This window comes from Chanodichthys erythropterus, chromosome 3 (assembly GCF_024489055.1).
Source record: "Chanodichthys erythropterus isolate Z2021 chromosome 3, ASM2448905v1, whole genome shotgun sequence".
NCBI classification, from domain to species: Eukaryota; Metazoa; Chordata; class Actinopteri; order Cypriniformes; family Xenocyprididae; genus Chanodichthys; species Chanodichthys erythropterus.
In genome coordinates, this window is record NC_090223.1 from 43,619,929 (window position 1) to 43,644,255 (window position 24,327).

Here is a 24,327-nt window from a genome sequence, read left to right on the forward strand (position 1 = left end):
TCTTCTGGAAAGGGGGCCGGAAGCAGCAGCTCATTTGCATTTAAAGGGACACACACACAAACGGCATGTTTTTGTTCACACCCAAATAAGGCGAAATTTGACACTCTATGATAAATGATCTGTGGGGTATTTTGAGCTAAAACTTCACAGACACATTCTGGGGACACCAGAGACATATATTACATCTTGTGAAAGGGGCATCTTTAACTCTACAACCACGTTTAATACATGCAGAATGCTTGTCAAAGCCAAACAAAATCTTCCACATTCCCAAATATATGTTTGGTGTTTATTTGTTTGTTTGTTTATTGACATGGAGAGTAATCCTTGTTTGAAAGTATTGGTGTGCAATATGGAAATTTCTGCTACAGCCAAATGGAAATTTATGCCGTAGCAGAGCTTTTTCTCTGTAAATGATGAAGCTTTGTCTCTGCGACGTGCAGTCAGCAGGGTTTGAGCTGCATAACACCATTTAGTGTGGAATGATGGTCTGAGGGGAAGGGGATATTATAATGTTCTGAAAAGAAACCTTACAAACTGTTGCTTTTAAATCTTTTTTACAGTTCAGAAGGTTTATTGTCAGGTTCAGGTGATACAGTGTTGAATGATGCTCTTTATTCTACTGATGGGTTTAAATGCAAAACGTTTAATTTAATAATGCACAGTACCTGGAAGAGAAGGAGGACCTTGAATTGAAGTGCTCCACGTTGGTGAAGGACTGCGAAATGTACAAGAACCGCATGAATACAATCATGGTGCAACTGGAGGAGTTGGAACGTGAGCGTGACCAGGTTGAGTACTAATGTGTTCCTAGTGATCCTCAGTTCCTCAGTTCACTTCCTGTTACATAGGAGCCACTGATGTAGTATTGCTTTCTTCGTCTCACAGGCTTTCAAGTCAAGAGATGATGCCCAACACCTTGTGTCTCAATGCCTGATTGACAAAGACAAGTACCGCAAGCAAATACGGGAGTTGGAAGAGAAGAGCGATGAACTTCAAATTGAAATTGTACGCAAAGAAGCCAAGATTGTCAACCTGGAGTGCAAATTGAGACGGATGGCCAAGGAAAATGGTTTGGATCAGGTGAGACATTATCTGTCTGATTGACAAGTTTAGTGTTTCTTCTTGAAAAAAAGAGAAGTCCATAGCAAAAATGCTTTATCCCAAGCCATTGATTTCAACATTGAGTATTTTTTCATGATATTTCCCCCTCAGAGTCTGCCACGAGACATTACTCCACTAATTATAGCTCAGCACTTTGGGCAACCCGATGCAAATACAGGAGGTCCTTCAGAGGACTCCGGAGAAGAAGCTGTTGATGAGCAGGAGTTTAAGCTCCAACGCAGATGTAACCTCAAAGGCAGAGTGAGTAGAAACTTGAAAGTATCTCATTGAATGTCTTTGTAATTTATAGATGCTAATATTTCTGCATCTCAACATCTGTCATTCTCATTTATTAGATTAACAGACCAAAATCCCCTGCAGCTGGACCCAAAAGTCCTCAATTCCCAGGTAAAATATTTATTAAAGAGCTCTGACGGTGCTGTATGCAAACTTGCAGTTATAATATGTGGTTAAAACATGGTAATGTTCACCAAATGTTTGCAATAAGAATTTCCTGTGAGCTTGGTTTCTTTTAATTCAATCTCTTATTATTTAGCCGTGCCTTTCACCAATGGAGATCTGTCAGAACCTGCTGCCACTGACAACACAGGTCTTACCAGTGCCAGTGTAATGATTTCTCCTGTGGAGATCTACAGTAAACATGTATGATTCATTTTTATCTAATTATTTTCTCTCTCCAAGTAGCTCCAAGTAATTTGAAGGCAACTGTTGTGTATGTGCATTTTTGTTTTGTTTTTTAGCTGCGTTGCCGTAACGACAGTATCTTGTCTACTGCGCCAGAGCCTCCGGGCCCTCAATCCATCGTCAGGAGAACCAAAGAGAACCCAAACTCTCAATACAAGTGGTAAGTTTAACCAAAGTCCCTTTAAGACAAGTCATTTCACTCAGCGGCCATCTTTGAAACGTGCAGCTCCTATCACTTTGAATGGGGAAACATCAAATTCTCCAAAGCTGTTTGCCAAGCTTTCGATTAAATTTCATATTTATAATCACCAATGAAATCTGACAACATATAATTTTCCAAATTTTGGAATTTAAATTTTTTCCAAACGCTTGAATCATGACAAAAAAACAGTATTTTTCAGGCTGGCTCAAGCTAAAGCGCATGTGCAGACCTAAATGCGCGTCTCTGTTTCTATAGAAACCGGTGCTTCTAACGGCCGCTGCAATGACGCGATGACTTTACCAGTCGGCGATTGGCTCTTATTTAGAAGGCGGGACTTATTCCGCCATATTGCGCGTTTCACTTTCTCCCATTCAAAACAATACAAGTGACACGTCTTGTGTTATTCTATAGTCTTTGGTTTAACATACACACATAAACCTAGTGTAGTTGTATATCTTTAAAACTAGCTGTGGCAGTATTGTTACTTCTTTTATAGATTATTTAGAATGTATTTCCATAAAAATACCATAGTCAACACAGTAACAGTAGTGAAGTGAATTGCTGTTGGCATTATAGAGTCAAATTTACTGTGCTGTATCTGCCTTTCAGTGTTCCCTTATCAGACACTGGAGATACTGACAGTGGAGACAATGCCGATATGGGTATGAACATGTATAAATCCTTAATTCCGCCCACTCACTGTCTGAATCATACACTTAAGTGACTCAACTTTGTAAATATGTCTCTTTCTTTTCCTGTAGATGACCATGACTTGGACATTTCTTCCTACGGGCCTTCATCCATCCACTCATCTTCGTCTTCCCACCAGTCTGAGACAATGGACACATATGATCTGGAGCAAGTCAATAACATCTTTAGGAAATTCTCTTTGGAGAGGTTTATTGTTTTGTTTATTAACATAGTGTTATTTATAATCATTCTTTGAACACTGCAGCGAATTCCTTTTTGGGGACCTTGAGAAAAAAATCTTTATCTGTCTCCGTCATTTCAGTTCGTCCTCACTTTACATTGCTGTACATCGATATTATTAACTTCTCTTTGATCTGTGCTTTTTTTTCCAGACCGTTTCGTCCGTCATTGACCTCAGGCCCTCAGCGAAACTCATTGCGGCCAGTGCAGAGCCTTTCTCTCTCTGGAGAAAACCTTCTGTCGGAAATCACTCTGATTGGTGGAAATGATAGTGGCATCTTCGTTTCCGCTGTCCACTCTGGCTCTGATGCAGATCAGGCCGGAGTTAAAGTCGGACACCAACTTTTAATGGTGACTTTGAACTCTTGCATGTGTTTCACAAATAAAATATATAAATATAAAAAAAACTGTAGTAGTAGTGGTTTCATTTTTCCCCTAGCTGGAGGGCAGTGTCCGTGGAGAAGCCCAGAATGTGGCTTTGGACACCTGTACCAAGGAGGAAGCACACTGGACCCTGCAGAGATGCTCCGGACAGGTGCATCTCCATTACAAGTTAAACCATGATGGTGAGTCCAGACTCTTAAAGGGTGAAAATTATCCCATTATTTACTCACCCTCAAGCCATCCTTGGTGTATATGACTTCTTTCTTCTTTCAGACGAACACAATCGGAGTTATATTAAAATATATCCTGGCTCTTCCAAGCTTGATAATGTCAGTGAATGAGATGTGAGATTTTGAAGCCATATGCATCAATTTACGCCAAAAGAGTAACATCTGACGCGATGTAGGATGTAGGAGTATCGTAAGCTTGGACACCTCTAGCGGTTCAAACAAATAGGGCTGGGCAACATACTGAAGCTCCTTTTCTCTTATATCGAAATCCTCCAACATTTCTCTTTTAAAATTCTCATTTTAGACTTAACTCATGACCGGTGTTTTGTTTTGCTCTGTCCTCTGCGCTTCCACGTTTGTCATTACGTCGTGTGTTGGGTCAGAGGTTACTCTTCTGCCACAAATTGATGCGTACGCCTGACTACGGAAGCCAATTATTATAGTTAATAAAGTTTTAAATATAGATATTTTTCTTACACTTTTTTCTGTTTGGTGTAAACGTCTCCTGTGAGTCCATCACACACCATCTTATTCAGTGCGGTGTTGGGTTGCATTCGATTCTTAGCAGCTCAGTGGCTCCTGTGCTCAGGTTGTTATTTATTACTCCACAAAATGTCCAGTTTTGACCCCACTTTCTTGTTTCCAGGCTACAGGCGGCTGCTGAAGGATATTGAAGATGGCACAGTGGTATCCGGAGACTCCTTCTACATACGTCTCAATCTGAACATCTCCAGCCAGTTGGACAACTGCTCACTGAACGTACGATGTGACGAGGTTCTCCACGTTCTGGACACCATGCACCAGGGCAAATGCGAGTGGCTGTGCGCCCGTGTGGACGCTTTCACCGACAAGGACCTAGAGAGAGGCACCATACCGAGCTACTCCAGGTGAGGACACTGAAGAATGAGTGACCATTATAGTTTCAAATCAAGTGTGAACATTCATCTATTGTCTGCTGCAGATTGTCTGTCAATGTGTAGGTGACTGTGTGGGTGTGCATTTTTATATGTGTTGACTGTGACGAGAAGCTGTTAAGCGAACTTAGCTGTCACCTCCTCCCCAGAGCTCAGCAGCTCCTCTTGGTGAAGATTCAGAAGCTGATGTGTCGAGGAGGTCGAGAGGAAGTTGAAACTCTGCGAGGGCTCCGGGTCAGTTCCTTCTGGATTGTTGGAGAAATGTGCACACTTTTGGCTTTTACATTTGTAGATGAGTCAGAACTGGCGGGACACAACTTTTTGTCACTTTAAAGGGATAGTTCACTATAGTTCACCAAAAACGAAAATTCTGTCATCATTTACTCACCCTCATGTCATAAAAATGTGTAAAAATGGGCCATTTATAATGTCAGTCAAAGCTTTTTGGCTCAAAACAGTCATAATTTGACCATCAGAATTAAACTGTTTTTGTTACGTCACTGTTGTTGATCAGTGTTGCTCACTACAGTGTAGGTGTTCATGTGTGTGTATGGTCAAACGTCACATTGGTAGTCGTGATGTCATACCCACAATGGTTTTGAAATGAGATGTATTTTTAGCTTGGTTTTCATAAATTCTAACTCTTCTAAATCTCACTTTCCATTTCTTCCTTTCGAATGAATTATCTCTCTTTTCCGGTTGTGCTCACAGAACACCCTACAACCTGAGGAACCAACACCTTCTCCAGACCCCAAGTCTAGTCCACGTCTGTCGAGAGCCAGTGTCTTCATCTTTCAGTTATTACAGGTAACAGGTCCTCTTGAGTTTGCTCACACTGCCATAGTGCTGAGGTCTTGTCTGCAGATAGGAAAAGAGTGGAGTCTTGCTGAGATTAAAAGAGATCCCTGGTGTCAGTTTGTCAGCAGGGTGGATAACAAGTACAAGAGGATGAACAGCAGTGAGCGTGTCCGCATTGTCAATGGAGGAAATCCATCATCAGTTTCCAGACCAGGTTTTGAAACCCTGAGGCCTGAGGGTAAGACTGCCCACCCTCATCTTTACTTGTTTATTTCAGAGGAATCTTTGCAGTGGTTGACATATGGACAGGTTTCGTACTGTCATGAAAATGAAGTCAGAAAATATTAGGGAATTTTTAAAGCTTGATTTCCAGGACGGAAAAGTTAATGGAAATGTTATGCTCTAAAATGTTTCATCGGCTAGAAATTGGCCTTTTTTGAGCACAATCTCCAAAAAATGATTTTCAAAATCTTGTGAATGCCTGGAAAATTCACTGTTTGAAAGGGATGGGAACCAAATGCTTATTGACAGTGCCTCTCATGTCAATTACTAGTGTTTATGCTGATTTACATTTGACATTTAGCAGTTAACTGCTTTCAAAGCTGATCCATGAGTTGTTTCCATTCTTTCAGACACATCTGACCCAGAGAGTGACTTAAACAAGAGCTTGAATCTGATCCCGTACAGTCTAGTGACCCCGCACCAATGCCAGCGCAAAAGACCCATCCTCTTCACCCCCAACATCCTAGCTAAGACCATCGTCCAGAAGTTCCTTAATCTCGGAGGTGCTATGGAGTTCAATATCTGCAAACCAGGTAAAAATAGCTGGAAGAGGTTTCTCCTTCTAATTATAGCAGCACACTGTGGTGGTGGTGGTGGTGGTGATGATGATAGAGATATTGTTCCGTAAATAGAAAAAATGACTGCCATTATTAACAATGGGTCACATATGTGATATATTCATCTTGATAAAGAATCCTTATTTTAATTTGTTCCATGACTTCAACTATTATGTCACAGGCAACAACCCACTCAGTCCATGTTTACCACAAACTTTTGAATATATGTAATAGACCTCAGTAAAGATATCACAGTTACAATTGATCAGTTAATAATGTAGAGTAGGGCAATGCATAGAAATTTTTCGGGCATTTATGTTTAATAACTATGAAAGCCCATTTCCGCCACTAAATAAAAAAATAAAAATGGTAATTGTGACTTTTTTCTCAGAATTCTGACTTTTTTTCCCCGCAATTCTGACTTTTTTTTTTCTCGCAATTTTGAGTTTATATATCAGAATTCTGAATTTGTATCACGCAATTGTGAGTTTATATCTCGCAATTCTTATTTTATATCAAGCAATTACGAGTTTATATCAGAATTGTAACTTTATATCATGCAATTGTAAGTTTATATCTCGCAATTCTGACTTTATATCGCGCAATTGCGAGTTTATATCTCGCAATTCTTACTTTATATCAAGCAATTGCGAGTTTATATCTCAGAATTGTAACTTTATATCATGCAATTGTAAGTTTATATCTCAGAATTGTAACTTTATATCACGCAATTACGAGTTTATATCAGAATTGTAACTTTATATCACGCAATTGCGAGTTTATATCTCAGAATTGTAACTTTATATCACGCAATTGCGAGTTTATATCAGAATTGTAACTTTATATCATGCAATTGTAAGTTTATATCTCGCAATTCTGACTTTATATCGCGCAATTGCGAGTTTATATCTCGCAATTCTTACTTTATATCAAGCAATTGCGAGTTTATATCTCGCAATTCTTACTTTATATCAAGCAATTGCGAGTTTATATCTCAGAATTGTAACTTTATATCATGCAATTGTAAGTTTATATCTCAGAATTGTAACTTTATATCATTCAATTGCGAGTTTATATCTCAGAATTGTGACTATCAAGCAATTGTAAGTTTATATCTCACAATTGACTTTATATCACGCAATTGCGAGTTTATATCTCAGAATTGTAACTATATCTCGCAATTGCGAGTTTATATCTCGCAATTCTGACTTTATATCACGCAACTGCAAGTTTATATCAGAATTGTGACTTTATATCACGCAATTGCGAGTTTATATCTCGCAATTCTGACTTTATATCACGCAACTGCAAGTTTATATCAGAATTGTGACTTTATATCACGCAATTGCGAGTTTATATCTCGCAATTCTGACTTTATATCACGCAATTACGAGTTTGTATCTCGCAATTCTGACTTTATAACACGCAATTATGAGTTTATATCTCAGAATTCTGACTTTATATCTCGCAATTGCGAGTTTATATCTCGCAATTCTGACTTTATATCACACAACTGCAAGTTTATATCAGAATTGTGACTTTATATCACGCAATTGCGAGTTTATATCTCGCAATTCTGACTTTATATCACGCAATTACGAGTTTGTATCTCGCAATTCTGACTTTATAACACGCAATTATGAGTTTATATCTCAGAATTTTGACTTTATATCACGCAATTGCGAGTTTATATCTCAGAATTGTGACTTTATATCACGCAATTGCGAGTTTATATCTCAGAATTGTAACTTTATATCATGCAATTATGAGTTTATATCTCGCAATTCTGACTTTATATCTCATAATTGTGACTTTATATCAAGCAATTGCGAGTTTATATCAGAATTGTAACTTTATATCATGCAATTGCGAGTTTATATCTCAGAATTGTGACTATCACGCAATTGTAAGTTTATATCTCACAATTGACTTTATATCACGCAATTGCGAGTTTATATCTCAGAATTGTAACTATATCTCGCAATTGCGAGTTTATATCTCGCAATTCTGACTTTATATCACGCAACTGCAAGTTTATATCAGAATTGTGACTTTATATCACGCAATTACGAGTTTGTATCTCGCAATTCTGACTTTATAACACGCAATTATGAGTTTATATCTCAGAATTTTGACTTTATATCACGCAATTGCGAGTTTATATCTCGCAATTCTGACTTTATATCACGCAATTACGAGTTTGTATCTCGCAATTCTGACTTTATAACACGCAATTGCGAGTTTATATCTCAGAATTGTGACTTTATATCACGCAATTGTGAGTTTATATCTCGCAATTCTGACTTTATATCAAGCAATTACAAGTTTATATCTCAGAATTGTAACTTTATATCATGCAATTATGAGTTTATATCTCACAATTCTGACTTTATATCTCATAATTGTGACTTTATATCAAGCAATTGCGAGTTTATATTAGAATTGTGACTTATACATTAAAATCATTTATGCAAGTTACATAAAAAGTTAACTGTGAACGATGTATTTTCCCATGAAACGTACAGTGGTGTAATGGCATTTTTGGTTGTTATTTTTAAAAACTCATTAGATGGCACCATTTATTGGTGAATCCAGTATCTAAGAATAGAAACCTGACACAAAAACGGATCTTTAATTTGGAATCAAGAACCAAATAATTTTTTTTTTTTTTTTAAATAAGTAAAATAAAGAATCCACATGAATTTGATGACAATCGATTTCATTAATGGTTCAAGGAAATCTGCATTCAAAAACTCTGACACTGTTTTTGCTATATCTGAATGCAAAGAGAGAGAGAGAAAAATAGGTCAGATTAGAAATATTGTCAGATTCTTGAAAGAAATGATCTTATTACCTGGTCTTGAATCAGTTGAAAAGACTCACAAATCAGTCTGGATGAATTATTGATTAATGTTTACTTAATCATAATGTTATACTCACTTAAGTGACTGGTTGTTCATATGACAACATGTATCTTTGATTACACATCCACAGTTTAATTTTAATGGTGCTTCTTCCAAAGTACCAAAATAATCATATATATCAATATAACATTTAAGGAACTGGAATCGTTAGGAGTAATCGAATCAGTGCCACGGTGTTTAAAATCCTTACGATTGTCATTCCTTAATGCAATCGATGTTTTCCTTGACATGCCTGCTTACAAGAACTATTAATTCATCTTCTTTCCAGACATTGTGACAAAAGATGAATTCCTCATGAAACAGAAGATAGAGCCCATCATTTATTCCAAAGAAAAGCAGGCAGGCACATACGAATGCATCACCCCAGAAAATATCGAAGCGGTTGCCTTCAAGGTACAGTAATAAATATTCTTTTCAGAAGAATTTAATAATAGCTAAATTTTGTTTTTGCTTTTATGTGCTGTCATATCTTCTGCTTACTCAAGAAGCTTGCCAGAAATGTGTGTGTTTGCTGTTTTGCCCAACAGTATCATTTAGAAGTGCTTCCTCATGGTGAGAGCTTAACCCTTTCCTAAAGACACCAATGGGATTTTCACACTACACCTATCCCTGACCTAACTTCTAGTTAAGGGCACTTTTAAACCTAGATTTTGAACTTGTCATTTTGAAAATGGTTTAAAGTAGGGCTGCACAATTAATCGAAAATAAATCGCACGCGATTTTTTAAAAATTTTTATGGCTAAATGCTGCTCCATCTGAAAGCCAGAGGGCGCTCTCGCACAGAAACACCAAATATGCCCCATATCAGAAAGATAACACGTCATCTCAGGAAATCGCTATGGGCATCATACCATCGCTGTAGCTGAATAAACAGAAGATTGAAACGCTTTGATTAAACATGACTAATAAACACACGACTACAAGAATATATGGTTTATCTGAGTTCTTCAAGCCTTCTTGGGTATTTTCATGATAATAAAGTATATTTATACTTCAGTGCTAATCGACATAGCCATTATCACAGTATAGAATACTATGAAATAATATGTTGTGTGCCTTATTCTGTGTAAGAAGCCACATCATCTCACAGAAAGAAGGATGTTATTTCAAACACTCGACTGGCATTATGAAGTAATTTTGGAGTAAAAATAGGGTGACCACACGTCCTCTTTTTGCCAGATGATTTGTCCTCTTTTTAGACCCATTATTAACACGTTATCTTGCTTTCAGATGCTCAGGCTTTTCAGAATGTCAAAAACAGCATTTCAAATGCTGTGCAATGCAAAGTCACATGCCTTTTTTGATGCGCATCATGCAATTTATTCTGTAAAAGTGTTTCCATCGTAGTTTATGCGCATGTTTTTGACTTAGTTGAGCGCATACGTATTTTTTAATTTATGTGCATCTTGGTGTTTCCATGTAGCGTTTTTTATGCGTAATCCCAAAATGAGCATAAAATAGGTGGATGGAAACAAAGCAGGGGCTTCTGTGTACACAATACAACTTTAAACACATGTCTTGCATAGACTTTCATGCCTACTTGATTGATAATCAAGAACTGTTGGGAAAGATTTGATCTTCAGGAAAGTATACCAGAGAACACAAGGAGGACTGAAATTATTTCTGACTGAAATAGTAGATTTTTTTTTTTTTTTTTTTTTTTATTGCAAATTTATTTTATTTTAACCTATGGCTATGAAAAGAAACAGTGTCATGCAAAAGATGTTAAAAGCTAAACAATTTTTTTATTATTATTTGTTTGTTATTATTCTTTGTTGAGGGCCAAAAGTTGAATGGAAAGGATGTATTACTTAATGTATTGAAGGTCTTTTTTGAAAACTAAAATATGGTCACCCTAGTAAAAACATGTTATTAAATGTGGTCTTTTGTTGGACAAGAGGTTCGTAAATGCTTCTCATGTTCGGAAAGTTGTTTGACGCGTGTTGCTTTTTCAAATGCACGTTACTGATCTCAGAGCTGTGCTTCACTGATAAGCTGCGCATAAAAAAAATAATCGCAGCCTTTGTGATTTTACAATCGCACTAAGCCAAGCGGTTTAAGCGCGATTTCAGTTTAATTTTGATAAATCCCCCCCAAAAAACATCATTTACTCAGCCTCATGCCATTCCAAACCCATAAGAAACACACATTAAGATATTCCTAGAAGATTCTTAGAAGATCCAAAAAGATCATAAAGGCATCATAAAACAAATCCATATGAATTGAGTGGTTTAACCCAAATCTTGTGAAGAGATATGATCGATTTATATTTTGAACAGATTTATTTTATTTATTTACATGAGAGCACATCACATATGGTAAACACGGAAGCTCAAATGTGCACAAGTCTCATTGTGTTTAATGTGACTGAGAGGGGAATCAGCAGCACTATGTAGGAGACAGACATCTCCTGATGGCTGCAGATGCAATCTGCTTGTTGGGGTTTTATCAGGTGGTTAGGTGAGAGGCAGCATATTGTTTTTCACTTGCTAATGTGTCAGGAGATGAGTCTAATTTTCCACTGCAAATCTTGTTCGAGAGGTGTGCCAAAAACAGGAAAAGAATGAGAACCGACACCTCACTGGATGAGTTCTCAATTCTCTCTCCAATTCTCAATTCCCTTTTCTGGTTTAAAATATGAATTTATATTTACTATATTGCTTATATTGCTCTATAATTGTCATAGAACAAAAATTAAAGTGTATTTTTTTTAATTACATTAAATCATTCTTTTGTTTCGTAGAATAAGCACTGTCTTCTTGAAGCTGATCTGAGCTGTGTCAAAGACCTTTTGAGGAGAGAGATCTACCCCATTGTGATCTTCATCAAAATCTGTGAGAGGAACATCAAAAAACTAAGGCAAGCAGTCCTCCAATGTCCTCAGACTCGCAAAGACTCACTGCACTCTTGAATGAATGTCATATTGATTATTTAGTTATTCATTATTCATGGACAAATGATCCATTTAGTAATTGTTTGTGGTGTTTTCTTGGAGCAGAAGGCTTCCACTGAAGGTGGACTCTGAGGAGGAGTTCTTGAAGATGTGTCGCTTTAAGGAGAAGGAGCTGGAGACGCTGCCGTGCTTGTACGCGGGCGTGGAGCCCGACTCTTGGAGTGGGGTGGAGGATCTTGTCAAGATCATCAAGGACAAGATTTTTGAGGAGCAGAAGAAAACGGTCTGGGTGGAGCAGGACTTGCTATAACCTGATCACGGAAGCAAGTTAGGGCTTACGGCGTTTCTGTGTATCAGAACTCTGTCTGTTTGCAGCTTGGGTGGAATGTGTGCATGCAGCACAGGCGTGTGAACAGGAAGTGACTTTGTCAAAGGCCACAGCTTGCTGAGGTGTGTTTCTCTCTGATGTCAAAAAAAAAAAACAACAACAACAAAAAAAAACACATGGACAAGGAACGGTACCATGTGATGCACCTGAGATTCATATAGTAAGCAGAGGAAATGTTCTGAGCTTCTTATCTATTATTCTCCTGAAGCGAAGCTGTTGTCAATAAAACATTATCCTTCTCACCATCCACCTGTAATGCTCAATATAGTGCTGCCTGCTGCATTTCCCTTCAGTTTTATTCTGGCTGATTTGTGTATAACTGTAAATTGAATCTGATGCAATTGTTGTTGCAATATTCAGTATGTATGTTTAATCTTTATAGGCACATAAATTAATATAGTTAATTCATCACTTCTATATTTATTTTAACACAAGCACACTTTTTTAATGTGTTTTCTAAGTCGATAACACACGTGTGGCTTTAACTCTGTGCCCATTTCAGCTGCTACCTAAAATACTTGCCAAGGTTTTACGTGTTTTAAGTAGTTCAATGGCATTATATGTGTTTCCATGTTGAGCTCATAACTGTTATTTGCAACTTTGTGTGTGTGTTTTTTTTTTAATGTTGGCATTATTTTGGAGTCTGTTTAAGCTGTCATTGACGTCCTAAAGTGGGCTCTCAGATGTTATCATAGCGAGAGATGACTTACTGCTTGCCATTTAGACATACCATGATTTATAGGTAGTCTACAAATATGTACATTTTAGGTTAAAATGTATGTGAATGTATAAGGGGAAATGTATATTTTAGGTATTTTTTGTAATTCAGTACTGAAATATTGAATGATGTCAACTACCCTTATACTGACCCCTGTGATTTTAAACATATATGTGTATATAATGATATATATATTTATTGTTGAGAATGATGAAGGGGAATTTACTGCACCAGCTGTTTAATAAAATCAAACCGCAACGTCAGGATGTTTTTTAGCTGATGTTTGTATATGTAATGGCGTCTTATCCAGGGGTGTACTTTTGCAATTTTGGAAAAATTACACAAATTTGTCACTTATTAAGAAACTTTTTTTGTGTTTGTGTGTGTAATAACCCACTTCCAAGCCGTGATTTTAACTATTTTTGTACATATTATTTTGTAAACAGACACAGGAATGTACTTCGCAACTGAAACAACATTACACGGTGTGTTTTATGTAATAAAAGGATTTGAGAAGCAGCATTTCTGTTTTCTGGGTTAAAACTTCGCACACATGTGCTTCAGAAAGAAGCTGACACGTTTTTGCTGTTGAGAACTGAAAAACAGTTAAAGGGCTTGAAAAGAGGAGAAATCCTGGAGAGAGTGTGTCACGAGCAGCGCAGTGGAAATTTCAGTTGGGCCCTGACAAGCAGACATCTTTTTGCTTTATGTGGTGTTGGTGGTGGTTCCTCTCAGAGTAACGTCACTGGCAGACAACAACTCTGACGGTAAACCAACTTTCCACTGTGATTGTAAACACCATTGAAGAGGCTCTCGGATCTGTCATTGCTCACTAAAACAAGGAGAATCAGTTTCATTTAACAGAACGCGTCGCGTTAGATGTTTACAACCTAAAAAAAGGTCTGTTACTTTTAGTTGTGGGCATCTTGTGTTTCTCTGAATAAAATACTGTGTTTTGCTTCCTATTAAATGTGCCAGGTTATTGTTTAGGATTGAAGCATATGTAAAAAGGCCAAGGGAAGTAAAGATAAAAATATAATTTGCACATCAATGCAAACACATTATGTTTTGAAAGTCTTGGGCAAACAATGTCGGTTTCTGCACAGACCTGCGCTTTGTGGTCCATGTACTTAAGAGATTATGCACAAACTAATTTGTATCCGTTATCATTATATATTCAAAACCCACTACATACAACTCCGATTGAGCTTTTCATTGCTATACCTTCCAGCGGTTTTTGTTTGTGCCTTTCTTTACACAGCAGATCGCTACAGGAAGTGTTGCGTACGTCTCGAGAGTGTCAATTTGCTGTGGCAGATGGTTTGCCAATCTGTTGAATGCAGTGGTCCCTGCATCCATCAGTCAAAGCTGCGAGGAGCACCGGAGCTGAAATGTCATAATAGACTCTCCATGAAGGAGTGTGTCTGTCACAGACATCAGAACCTTTGTGTCTAGGCCATCTGTATCTCCCTCTTTCACCCACAACTTCATAAGCGATCAGATCCCACTCATCCTTTGTTCTAAGAAGCGCAAGGCGTTTAGCTCCTCATCTAGCTGCTCACCAAAGCACAGATAAATATGTTTTCCGCACGGTTAAATATGTTTTCGAATGTGGGGAGAACTTTTGTGCCTTTGTAATCGTTGTTAACAACACACATTTTCAAGATCATTGCTTTGATTAGGAGAGGAAAGCTTTTGCTCATCAGCTGCACCCTTGGAAGGTGTTTAAAGTCACCATGATGAAATCAAAATTGACAATTCTTGTTTCCCCCCCCGCTTTTTTAATGGAAAATTAAAGTATTTATTATGAATGATTTTTTTTCATAATCTCAAAATAACTTCCCCACCCTGTCAGTGTCTCAACATATCTTCTCTGGTGATGTGTTTACCGGCACGAGGGAGGGACAACCTGTCACTCACATGAGATCCACCAATAGCAAACCAGAACCATCCAATCAATTCCATATGGACAAAATCAAGTCCCGCCCAACATTTTTTTCTTGTTCAAGACGCCATTTCACTTACAATATGTCACAATAGGGAAGAAAAAAAAACTATCGCAGGTTACATTTCAATGTTCAATTGCTGCATTTTTATGTTAATATTATCAAAGTCTGTTCACTCGGCGGCCATATTTGCAATGCCTCCGGGCAAATATTTTGGGCATCGAAGACCAATTCCTATCTATTTGAACGGGGGATCCTGAAATCTCAAAAACGGCTTGGCGAACTCCCAATTAAATTACATATTTCAAATCAGCAACAAAATCTGGCATGAACAGTGCCATAAATGTTGTTTCTTATGCTTAAATAGTGCTTAAAAACGTCTATTTTTCAGGCTAAACGAGCCAATGCGCATGTGCAGTCTTAAGCACGAGTCTCGGGTTTCTATGGGAACCGGAGCCTCTAACGGCAGCTGCAGTGATGCGATGACTTTATCAATCAGCGATTGGCTCTTTTACTTAGAAGGCGGGACCTATTCCGCCATATTGCGCGTTGCAGTTTCTTCCATAACTAATAGGAGTGAACCGTATATCTAGTCTTTGATATTATCACTTTAAAGTTGATGTTATTTGGTGTCTGCTTGTAAAAAATTGCTATTTTCTCCCTCCCCCTGATAAACATGGGCTTGTTTTTTTCTCCAGAAAACCTTCTTCAGTCTATTACAATGTGGCTATCAAGTACGGACCTCCGTTAATGATACACTTGTCCATGTGCTGTATGAGAGTCAATATGCTGGAATCAAAGAGTGGCATAAATTTAATTATTTGCTGTTTTATTTATTTATTTCCTCTATTGTCCTCTGAGACCACATGCCCGCTGGGTTTAGTGTATTCTTATCTCACCTAATTAGGCTGGACAAAGCTTTGAATCTGTTTTCCTTTCTGATTCCCTTGCTAAATGTATTTGCCAAGCATTTGAGACTGAAAACACAATTTTATCCTCTCATGGTTGCTTTGTTCTATATGTTCTTAAGGAATAGTCTTAGTAACCTTTTTTTTAAAAAAAGCTAAAGGATTAGTTCCCTGAATGAATATTCTGTCGTCATTTATTTTTTAAAAGCTCTTGACCTTTTTATAATAGTTCATAGTGAATGGGGCTGTTGAGCTCAAATAAATGAATAGATAAAAATACAACATAAAAACACAAAAATTGCTATGAGCTTGCTTGAGGGAAAAAAATGAGCTGGGTAAAGACCCCTCAAAAAGGACATAATTTTCATTTGTGTGTGACTTATCCCTTTAAAAACAACTGCTTATTAACTAGATTTTTAAAATGCTTTTTTTAGTCTATGCTGTTCTGATTTTTTTTTTTTTTTTTTTTTTTTTGTAAAAATGTGTAAAAAAAAAAAAGAGTAAATGGTTTCTTTTTTGCTGACATAAACAACACATGCTCATTCACCAGAATATGCAAAACCTTACTGTAAGACAGTAACTTTGACTTCTACACCAAAAAAAGAGAAATGAAATTTACATTTAAGGTTTCTATTGAGTGACTTGGCAACAGTTTCATGCCATAATAATGCTTGTCTGATTTTATTTTTTATTAATTATTTTATATATAATTTTAGTTCATTATCATCTATCTATTTACGCTGGTTTTATATGTAAACATGAAAAAAGCTCCAATACATCTTACATGGTAAACTAAACAAAACTCTTGCTGAATCCCATGAATGAACTATGATTACCCAAAGTTTTAGCACTTTGTGCTCCATTGCTGCCTCTGCTTGAAAGCATAGTGTGAAACATGGATGGCAGTGATGGTAATTTCAGCCTTAGCTTGCCTCAACACTCTCCAAGAATACTATCAAGTGCAATTTACCCAATGAGAAGAATGAATACTTGTACATTTATGTGTTGCTTTCTGATTTGGCGATCAAAATGTGTAATCATGGCCGTGTAGCTTTCTGAAAGCCTCTTCAGCTGTGTTTCGTGTGCATGTTGATTTCATATTTCCTCCAAAAACCCAGTCCAATTAACCTCCTGCTTGAAAATCAACTTGAAAGCTTTTCCATTAAATGTTTTCCTTGTGCATATCAACTCAACAAATAGGTTTAAGAACTCTGAATCGGGACCTCAGTAATCAGAGTGTTTTTTCCAGTGCTGTGAATGGCATTGAATAATCTACTTGGAGGAGGAACGAAAAAATTGTCACTATTTATATGCTAATGTTGGAAGTCCTGTTTTTCATATGTAGGTGGTCAGTGGCACTAAATTAGCCTGCTCTGCTTTTCTGCACCTGTGGTTTTAATAAGAAAATGTGTTTGTGATGCTGTGCTGGGCAAACAGTTAAATATTATTTTATATTGTTGACAGTATGTGTAATCACATAATAAGAGTGTGTCTTATTAATGTACAAAAAAAAACAAAAACAAAACTATACTAATGAGCACATATTTCAATTTTGACAAATAATGTTTGGATAAATGTGCTCATTAGGTCTATATGGTTTCTTTACCTGTGGATGAAGCTATAAACTGTTCTTTTTTATGGCTCGACACTTATGAATCTAACAGACAGAGCTCATTTTACAAAAAAACGATGTATATGCACTAGCAAAATATGACTCAAAGGAAATGTGTGAATGTAATCACAGGTTAACACTGCCCTCTGCTGAATGAACAGTTATTATTTTGCTCTTACGCAAGAACGAGACCAAATGAATAGCCTTTTCTCTCCATCTCTGTCCATGTGTGTATATATAGCCTATATACATACTCAATGTGTCGTCAAAATTGTGAAAAGCCAGTGTCTAAATAAGTGTCTAAAATACCGCAGGTTTTTATAGCCCACAGATATGACTCATAAGATTTGATGAAAGAAAAATGCCTTGAATATCTCTTCTATAAAGAACATATTTTCTGGAGAATGTTTAAAAAAAGTGTCATTAAAAGGCTGAAAATCTTTGCAAAATAATGTTTGCATAATATTTTTCTTATAATACAATAATAATAAGCAGTAAATCAATTTAGCTAAAAAAATATTAATATTTGAAAAACGTTTGTCTATCGAAAAGCTATTTTGTTGTCATGTGACAAGGGTTTGGTATCCATAGAGGTTTTTAGTTGCTCAAAGCATGAGGTGTTCAAAGCACAGTGAGCCGATTCTCGAAACAAGCTGACCATATGAGCCGGTTCTTTTAATGAACAGTTCAAAAAGACAAGATATAGTTTGAATGAATCTGAAACACTGTCCTGTATATTTACAGCGTTAGCAGCGAGGGTTTCTTTCACATGGACACTATAATCGGAATCAAATCGAATCGTAAAGCGAATCAACAAAATCAAGAAACAACCGGATCGCAAGAGCTTATTGAGATTATTTAGAGATTATAAGAGATTTATTGTTCATAAATCGGAATATACTGGTCGACTTGTTTATTTGTTTAGGACAACTCGAGAAATACGCTTCTTCACATTATTTCGCATCAGACTTTCTTGCATCACATTTAATACAGACTGCAAGTTCACAGCTCAGGTCAGATGTGATTTATTTCTCTGAATTCAGCAGGTGAGCATCACTGCTCTAAAGCAGTGCAGAAAACACTTCTAACTTAGAGCTGCAGTCTGTAACTTTTTTGGTTAAAAATTGTCCAAAATCAATTTTTGAGCAACATAACCAGCCAGTGTTCAAAACTCTCTCCTTCCCTTAGCTCGATTCACAACGGTAAGCATGTAGTGATGTTTTATAATAAGAGTGGTACTGGTGGGTTTCCGCGGGAAATACGAGTATGCGGCCGTTCATCTTTGCATCATTATGAACGTCTGTAAACAGAAAGGAAGAAGTCCCAGCTAGTAACTATATCATGTGAGGATGCTGCTTGTAGCAGATCATGTATAGACTTTTCTCACAGCAGCTGAAATTAATTTTTTTTCCCATTTTGATGGCGTATTAATCCAGAAAGCTCCAAATGACAATCATCAGTGACAACTGGAGATTCATCCGTGGTCACAAGCAAAAGACTTCGTACTGCAGAGTGGCTACAGAAATTGAAATCTACAGGTAATGCTAATACACACTAAATACACATAGTCATGCAATGGTGGTGTTGTTAACATTAACAATTTGAGAACAAAGTATAACAACAATAATAATTTACACAGTTTGGCATGATCTGAGCTAAGCCATCGTTAGAGTTAATCACCATTGGTAGCGCGATTTATTGTAGACCTAATGCTTTTTTCCTCAGTTGGTCAGAACAAAAGTGGCCAATTTGTTTCTTACTTGTTCAGATTACATTTTCCGGTGGCAATTCTTATTTTGGTCATACTTCCAAGACTTCAATCTGTGTTTCTGAAGTGCAGCATCCACACCGATGCGGCGACTGACACCAAACGTTAGATTCATCCGCACTGAGGAGTCCTGCTGATGCACAACCCATGTAACGATAATAACTCCGCATATAACTGCAATTGCAGGTTTCAAACAGAGATGGCGACAAAGAGGCAATTTTTACAGACTACATATTTAAAGGTGCCCTAGAATTAAAAATTGAATTTACCTTGGCATAGTTGAATAACAAGAGTTCAGTACATGGAAAAGACATACAGTGAGTCTCAAACTCCATTGTTTCCTCCTTATATAAATCTCATTTGTTTAAAAGACCTCCGAAGAACAGGCGAATCTCAACATAACACCGACTGTTATGTAAGCAAGCAAGGACAATAGCGAAAAATGGCAGATGGAGCAACGATAACTGACATGATCCATGATATTTTTAGTGATATTTGTAAATTGTCTTTCTAAATGTTTCGTTAGCATGTTGCTAATTTACTGTTAAATGTGCTTAAAGTTACCATCGTTTATTACTGTATTCACGGAGACGAGAGCCGTCGCTATTTTCATTTTTAAACACTTGCAGTCTGTATAATTCATAAACACAACTTCATTCTTTATAAATCTCTCCAACAGTGTAACATTAGCCGTTAGCCACGGCCTCAAACTCATTCAGAATCAAATGTAAACATCCAAATAAATACTGTACTTACGCGATTAGACATGCTGCATGATGAACACTTTGTAAAGATCCATTTTGAGGGTTATATTAGCTGTGTGAACTTTGTTTATGCTGTTTAAGGCAGTCGAGAGCTCGGGGGGGTGAGGAGCACGAGAATTTAAAGGGGCCGCAGCCTGAATCGGCGCATATTTAATGATGCCCCAAAATAGGCAGTTAAAAAAAGTAATTTAAAAAAACTTATGGGGTATTTTGAGCTGAAACTTCACAGACACATTCAGGGGACACCTTAGACTTATATTACATCTTTTGAAAACACGTTCTGCGGCACCTTTAAGATGAAAAAAATGAAGGAAAATGATTAACAACAATATTGAATTCAGAATCAGAGCTGCCTTAATTCTCTGCGGCATAGATTCATCAAGGTGCTGAATTTTGGTCCATTTTGACTCGATAGCATCAGTTGCTGCAGATTTGTCACTGCACATCCATAATGCAAATCTCCTGTTCCACCACATCCCAAAGCTGCTCTATGGATTGAGATCTGGTGACTGTGGAGGCCATTTGAGTATAGTGAACTCACTGTCATGTTCAAGAAACCAGTTTTGAGCTTTGTGACATGTGCATAATCCTGCTGGAAGTATATCCATCAGAAGATGGACACACTGTGGTCATAAACGGATGGACATGGTCAGCAACTATACTCAGGTAGGCTGTGGTGTTTAAACGATGCTTAGTTGGTACTAGGGGGCCCAAAGTGTGCCAAGAAAATATCCCACACACCATTACACCACCAGCAGCCTGAAGCATTGACACAAGGCAGGATGGATGTTTCATCTTTCATGTTGTTTACACCAAATCGTGACCCTATCTGAATGTCACAGAAGAAAATGAGACTCGTCAGACTCATTCTACTGTCGAATTTTGGAGAGCCAGTGTGAATTGTAACCTTAGGATCCAGTTCTTTGCTGACAGGAGTGGCTCCTGTGTGTCTTCTGCTGCTGTAGCCTATCTGCTTCAAAGTTCGAAGTGTTGTGTGTTAAGAGCTGGACATCTGCTGTAACAAGCGATTATTTGAGTTACTGTTGCCTTTTTATCAGCTCAAACCAGTCTGGTCATTCTCCGGACTTCTGGCATCAAGGCATTTTCACCCACAGAACTGCTGCTCACTGGATATTTTGTCTTTTTCAGACCATTCTCTGTAAATCCTAGAGATGGTTGCGCTCGGAAATCCCAGTAGATCAGCAGTTTCTGAAATACTCAGACCAGCCTGTCTGGCACCAACCACCATGCCACATTCAAAGTCACTTAAATCACCTCTTTTCCCCTTTCAGATGCTCAGTTTGAACTTCAGCAGATGGTCTTGACCATGTCCACATGCCTAAATGCATTGAGTTTCTGCCATGTGATTGGCTGATTAGAAATTTGCTTTAATATATATAATGTATAAGTGTGTATCTGTCTGTGAATAATTATTGAGTTGCGTACAGTCACTCACATTTATTAAGGTGTGAGGAAAGCATTTTATACTTTTGCCTTAATTGTTACAATTATGACACCAAAATGAATACAAATATTACATTTCCAAGGCCTAGGCTTATGTGTTTTTAAAATAAATAGGAGGAAAAGAAGAGATTTCTCCTTTCACTAGGGTGACCACCCGTCCCGCTTTGCGTACATTTTCATCCCTTGTCCCGCACGTCGCATATTGAGAAAATGTCCCGCGTTTTCATCAGTCTTCTGGTTTTTAATTATCATATTAGGAAAACGTGCATGCGTTTTTTTTGCCTTATTAAGAAAGCATTTTATTTATTTGCTTTGACAGAAGTAACATCCCGCCTTACACAAATACAAAAGCCGTTTTTTTAATCCTATCCAATGGTTGAAAAGAAGTGGAGTGGAGTTGGACTTGGTCAGAACTGTTTCAAAATTAAAATAGTTATCTGCATGATGCCTGCTGCCTTTAGGGTCAGTGATGTTGAATTTAAATTAAAATATAGACATGTTATGTTACATTGTGATGTAATGGTGTTTTCTGGAAGGGACTAAAGAACAAAGTATTTTTATCAGCGGAAAGGCAGAATACAAATGTTTTTATTGAGTTATAATATAGCAGCTTCAGGCTGTGTTTTAGTGTTGGTAACATGTCCCACATAAACTTAGTTCACAAGTTCACACTTAGAAATAATTAGATAGTAAATAGTATGTGTAGTAGTATGCGTATTTGGAGTGCTGTCCGAGGAGAGGGCTCCAAGCTCGGTATTTTGGCCCGAACACAGAGTACTCCCCCCGTATTCTGATTAGGAAAGTAACCAGGCAGGTGTGAAGAGACGGGGTGGTGGAGGGATGCTGTCAAACTGTCGAGGAATATAGGTGAGTCGACCGTGTCTATATATATATATGCTTTCACTCATGCTGATTGGGTAGATATGTTGATTACTGATTGCTGACAGCTGGCTGAAATGACATGACGTGTAGTCAGATTATTCGAACGTTGCTCCTCCCAAATTTTGTTAATAAAACATCATTAATCGTCTCACATTTGGTTTGTTTGATAGTGGTCACCCTACCTTTCAAATCTCAGACATACTTATTTCATGGATGCAAACAGGTAAGGGGGTAAAAAGGTTTATTTATTTTTTATTACCCTATATGTCCAAAACTGTAATTTTTCACGTAAAAAAAACAACATTTTGTTGCAACATTTTACCAAAATATTTAAGACAATATTGACTGATTAGATGGTAATACTGTTTGCCACATCTCAGACCTCAAATACATAAAATATTACCCATTATAGACATAGTTTTTAAAGTAAAGAGTAAAGGAAACGCTGTACAGTACTTATTGAAACAACCAGTACTTAATATACCCTTGTAAGTTCACAACAAGTACCCTTATAAGACCCCAGTTCTCACTGAAAGGTAGGTTATTTGCCACTGATCCATTTGCTTTGTACAAAGTGTATCATGCAGATTGTTTTAGCCAATCATATCTTTTTTTACGCCTTTTGCCAGGTTTCAAGTTATAGTAGGCACTACTGCCACACAGAAAATAGTGCATGACATACAGCGAAGGGCCACAGACTGACACTGGAATCCCCCTCGTGTCCATACAGACGCCCATTTCACTGGCGCCCCCTACCGGCCATGCGCTCAACAGCAGGAGGGGCTTCAGTCCAGCAAAGAAACTTCTCAGGACTCAGAGGAAACATCAGAAAGTCGCTCGCGCTCGCTCCAGAATTAACTTTTGGGACTTATGTCGGTATACAAAGGAATACGATCTCTCTCTCTCTCTCTTTTTTTTTTTTTAGTTAAATAACATTTACCGCTTGATACTTTTTTTTTTCATTACCAAGGACAACGGATTTGTTTAGTAGGCAGCTGCCCTTTTTCATAGTTTCAACGGACAGCATTGGTCGCTTTGCTGGGGAAGAACTTCTTCAGTGTGAACCGCTTTCCTTCACAAATGTCTTTATAATGGAGGAACATGCTTACTGTGTTTCAGCCCTTTCCAGTTAATGTTTGTTTTAACCGTTGAATATCCGCAGATAGATGTTTGCCGGCGCCAGCTGAGTCTATTCCATGTAGATTTTGTACAAAACATAAAGTCAAGTTCTCTGGCACTTTAATGAATACATCAGGTGGTAACTAACCGTGTCGAAGTGTGAAAGGATGGCTGGCGTGGTGCGCACCCTGAGCCGGTGTCTGCTGCCCGCTGAGGCCGCTCACGATGACAGGAGCAACGGGAAAGAACGAGCCCGCGAGCGCGATGTGAACCAGGAGCGCGAGGCGAAGCGGCGCAGTCGCGAGATTGATGCCATGATCGCGCGCGAGAGACGCTCGGTACGGCGTCTGGTGAAGATCCTGCTGCTAGGCGCCGGAGAAAGCGGCAAATCCACATTCCTCAAACAAATGAGGATCATCCACGGAAAAGAGTTTGACCAGAAAGCGCTGCTCGACTTCAGGGACACGATCTTCGAGAATGTCATCAAGGTAACTTTTTCGTACATGACAGTTTTGCACGAGTTTTTGTTGTTTCGGGCGTCATAACTGTCCGTTTTGTCAGTAATTTTGTGGATTTGCTGTCTTTTAAATTTGTCAATTCAGTATTTATGACAAATTTGATGATCAATAATATTGTTCATTCATACAAACAACTTGAATTAACTTTAAAAGCGGACTTGAAAAAGATTAATCAGTTGTTCAAGTTTGATTTAAATGTTAGATACATTACTTTTTAGTTCATATTTGGTCATATGTCATAATTTCATCATATATATACAAATATATACATATATATACAAAATTAGTTAAAGATGGATGGATGAACTAATCAGCAT

At 37.6% G+C, this 24,327-nt stretch overlaps 2 protein-coding genes across 6 annotated transcripts in view; both read left to right on the forward strand.

Moving 5' to 3' along the window:
• The window catches only part of card11 (caspase recruitment domain family, member 11), a 43,966-nt gene extending 30,422 nt beyond the window's left edge, over positions 1-13,544 (forward strand). For 4 of the 5 annotated variants that reach the window (XM_067382428.1, XM_067382430.1, XM_067382429.1 and 1 more), the window contains 18 exons: positions 666-791; positions 889-1,083; positions 1,216-1,365; positions 1,461-1,512; positions 1,661-1,767; positions 1,866-1,969; positions 2,621-2,673; positions 2,773-2,908; positions 3,094-3,292; positions 3,381-3,507; positions 4,202-4,442; positions 4,619-4,703; positions 5,181-5,276; positions 5,385-5,505; positions 5,900-6,082; positions 9,299-9,423; positions 11,774-11,889; positions 12,029-13,544. In XM_067382428.1, the coding sequence (XP_067238529.1) occupies positions 666-791; positions 889-1,083; positions 1,216-1,365; positions 1,461-1,512; positions 1,661-1,767; positions 1,866-1,969; positions 2,621-2,673; positions 2,773-2,908; positions 3,094-3,292; positions 3,381-3,507; positions 4,202-4,442; positions 4,619-4,703; positions 5,181-5,276; positions 5,385-5,505; positions 5,900-6,082; positions 9,299-9,423; positions 11,774-11,889; positions 12,029-12,233 (2,421 nt within the window). In that variant the 3' untranslated portion in view covers positions 12,234-13,544. The remainder of the gene's footprint in view (positions 1-665; positions 792-888; positions 1,084-1,215; positions 1,366-1,460; positions 1,513-1,660; positions 1,768-1,865; positions 1,970-2,620; positions 2,674-2,772; positions 2,909-3,093; positions 3,293-3,380; positions 3,508-4,201; positions 4,443-4,618; positions 4,704-5,180; positions 5,277-5,384; positions 5,506-5,899; positions 6,083-9,298; positions 9,424-11,773; positions 11,890-12,028) is intronic. The other variant, XM_067382432.1, reaches the window with a different exon arrangement.
• Positions 13,545-23,162: 9,618 nt separating this feature from the next.
• gna12a (guanine nucleotide binding protein (G protein) alpha 12a) overlaps positions 23,163-24,327 on the forward strand; it is a 47,721-nt gene continuing 46,556 nt past the window's right edge. Inside the window, exon 1 of the mRNA XM_067382433.1 lies at positions 23,163-23,980. Within this exon, the coding sequence (XP_067238534.1) occupies positions 23,660-23,980 (321 nt within the window). The 5' untranslated portion in view covers positions 23,163-23,659. The remainder of the gene's footprint in view (positions 23,981-24,327) is intronic.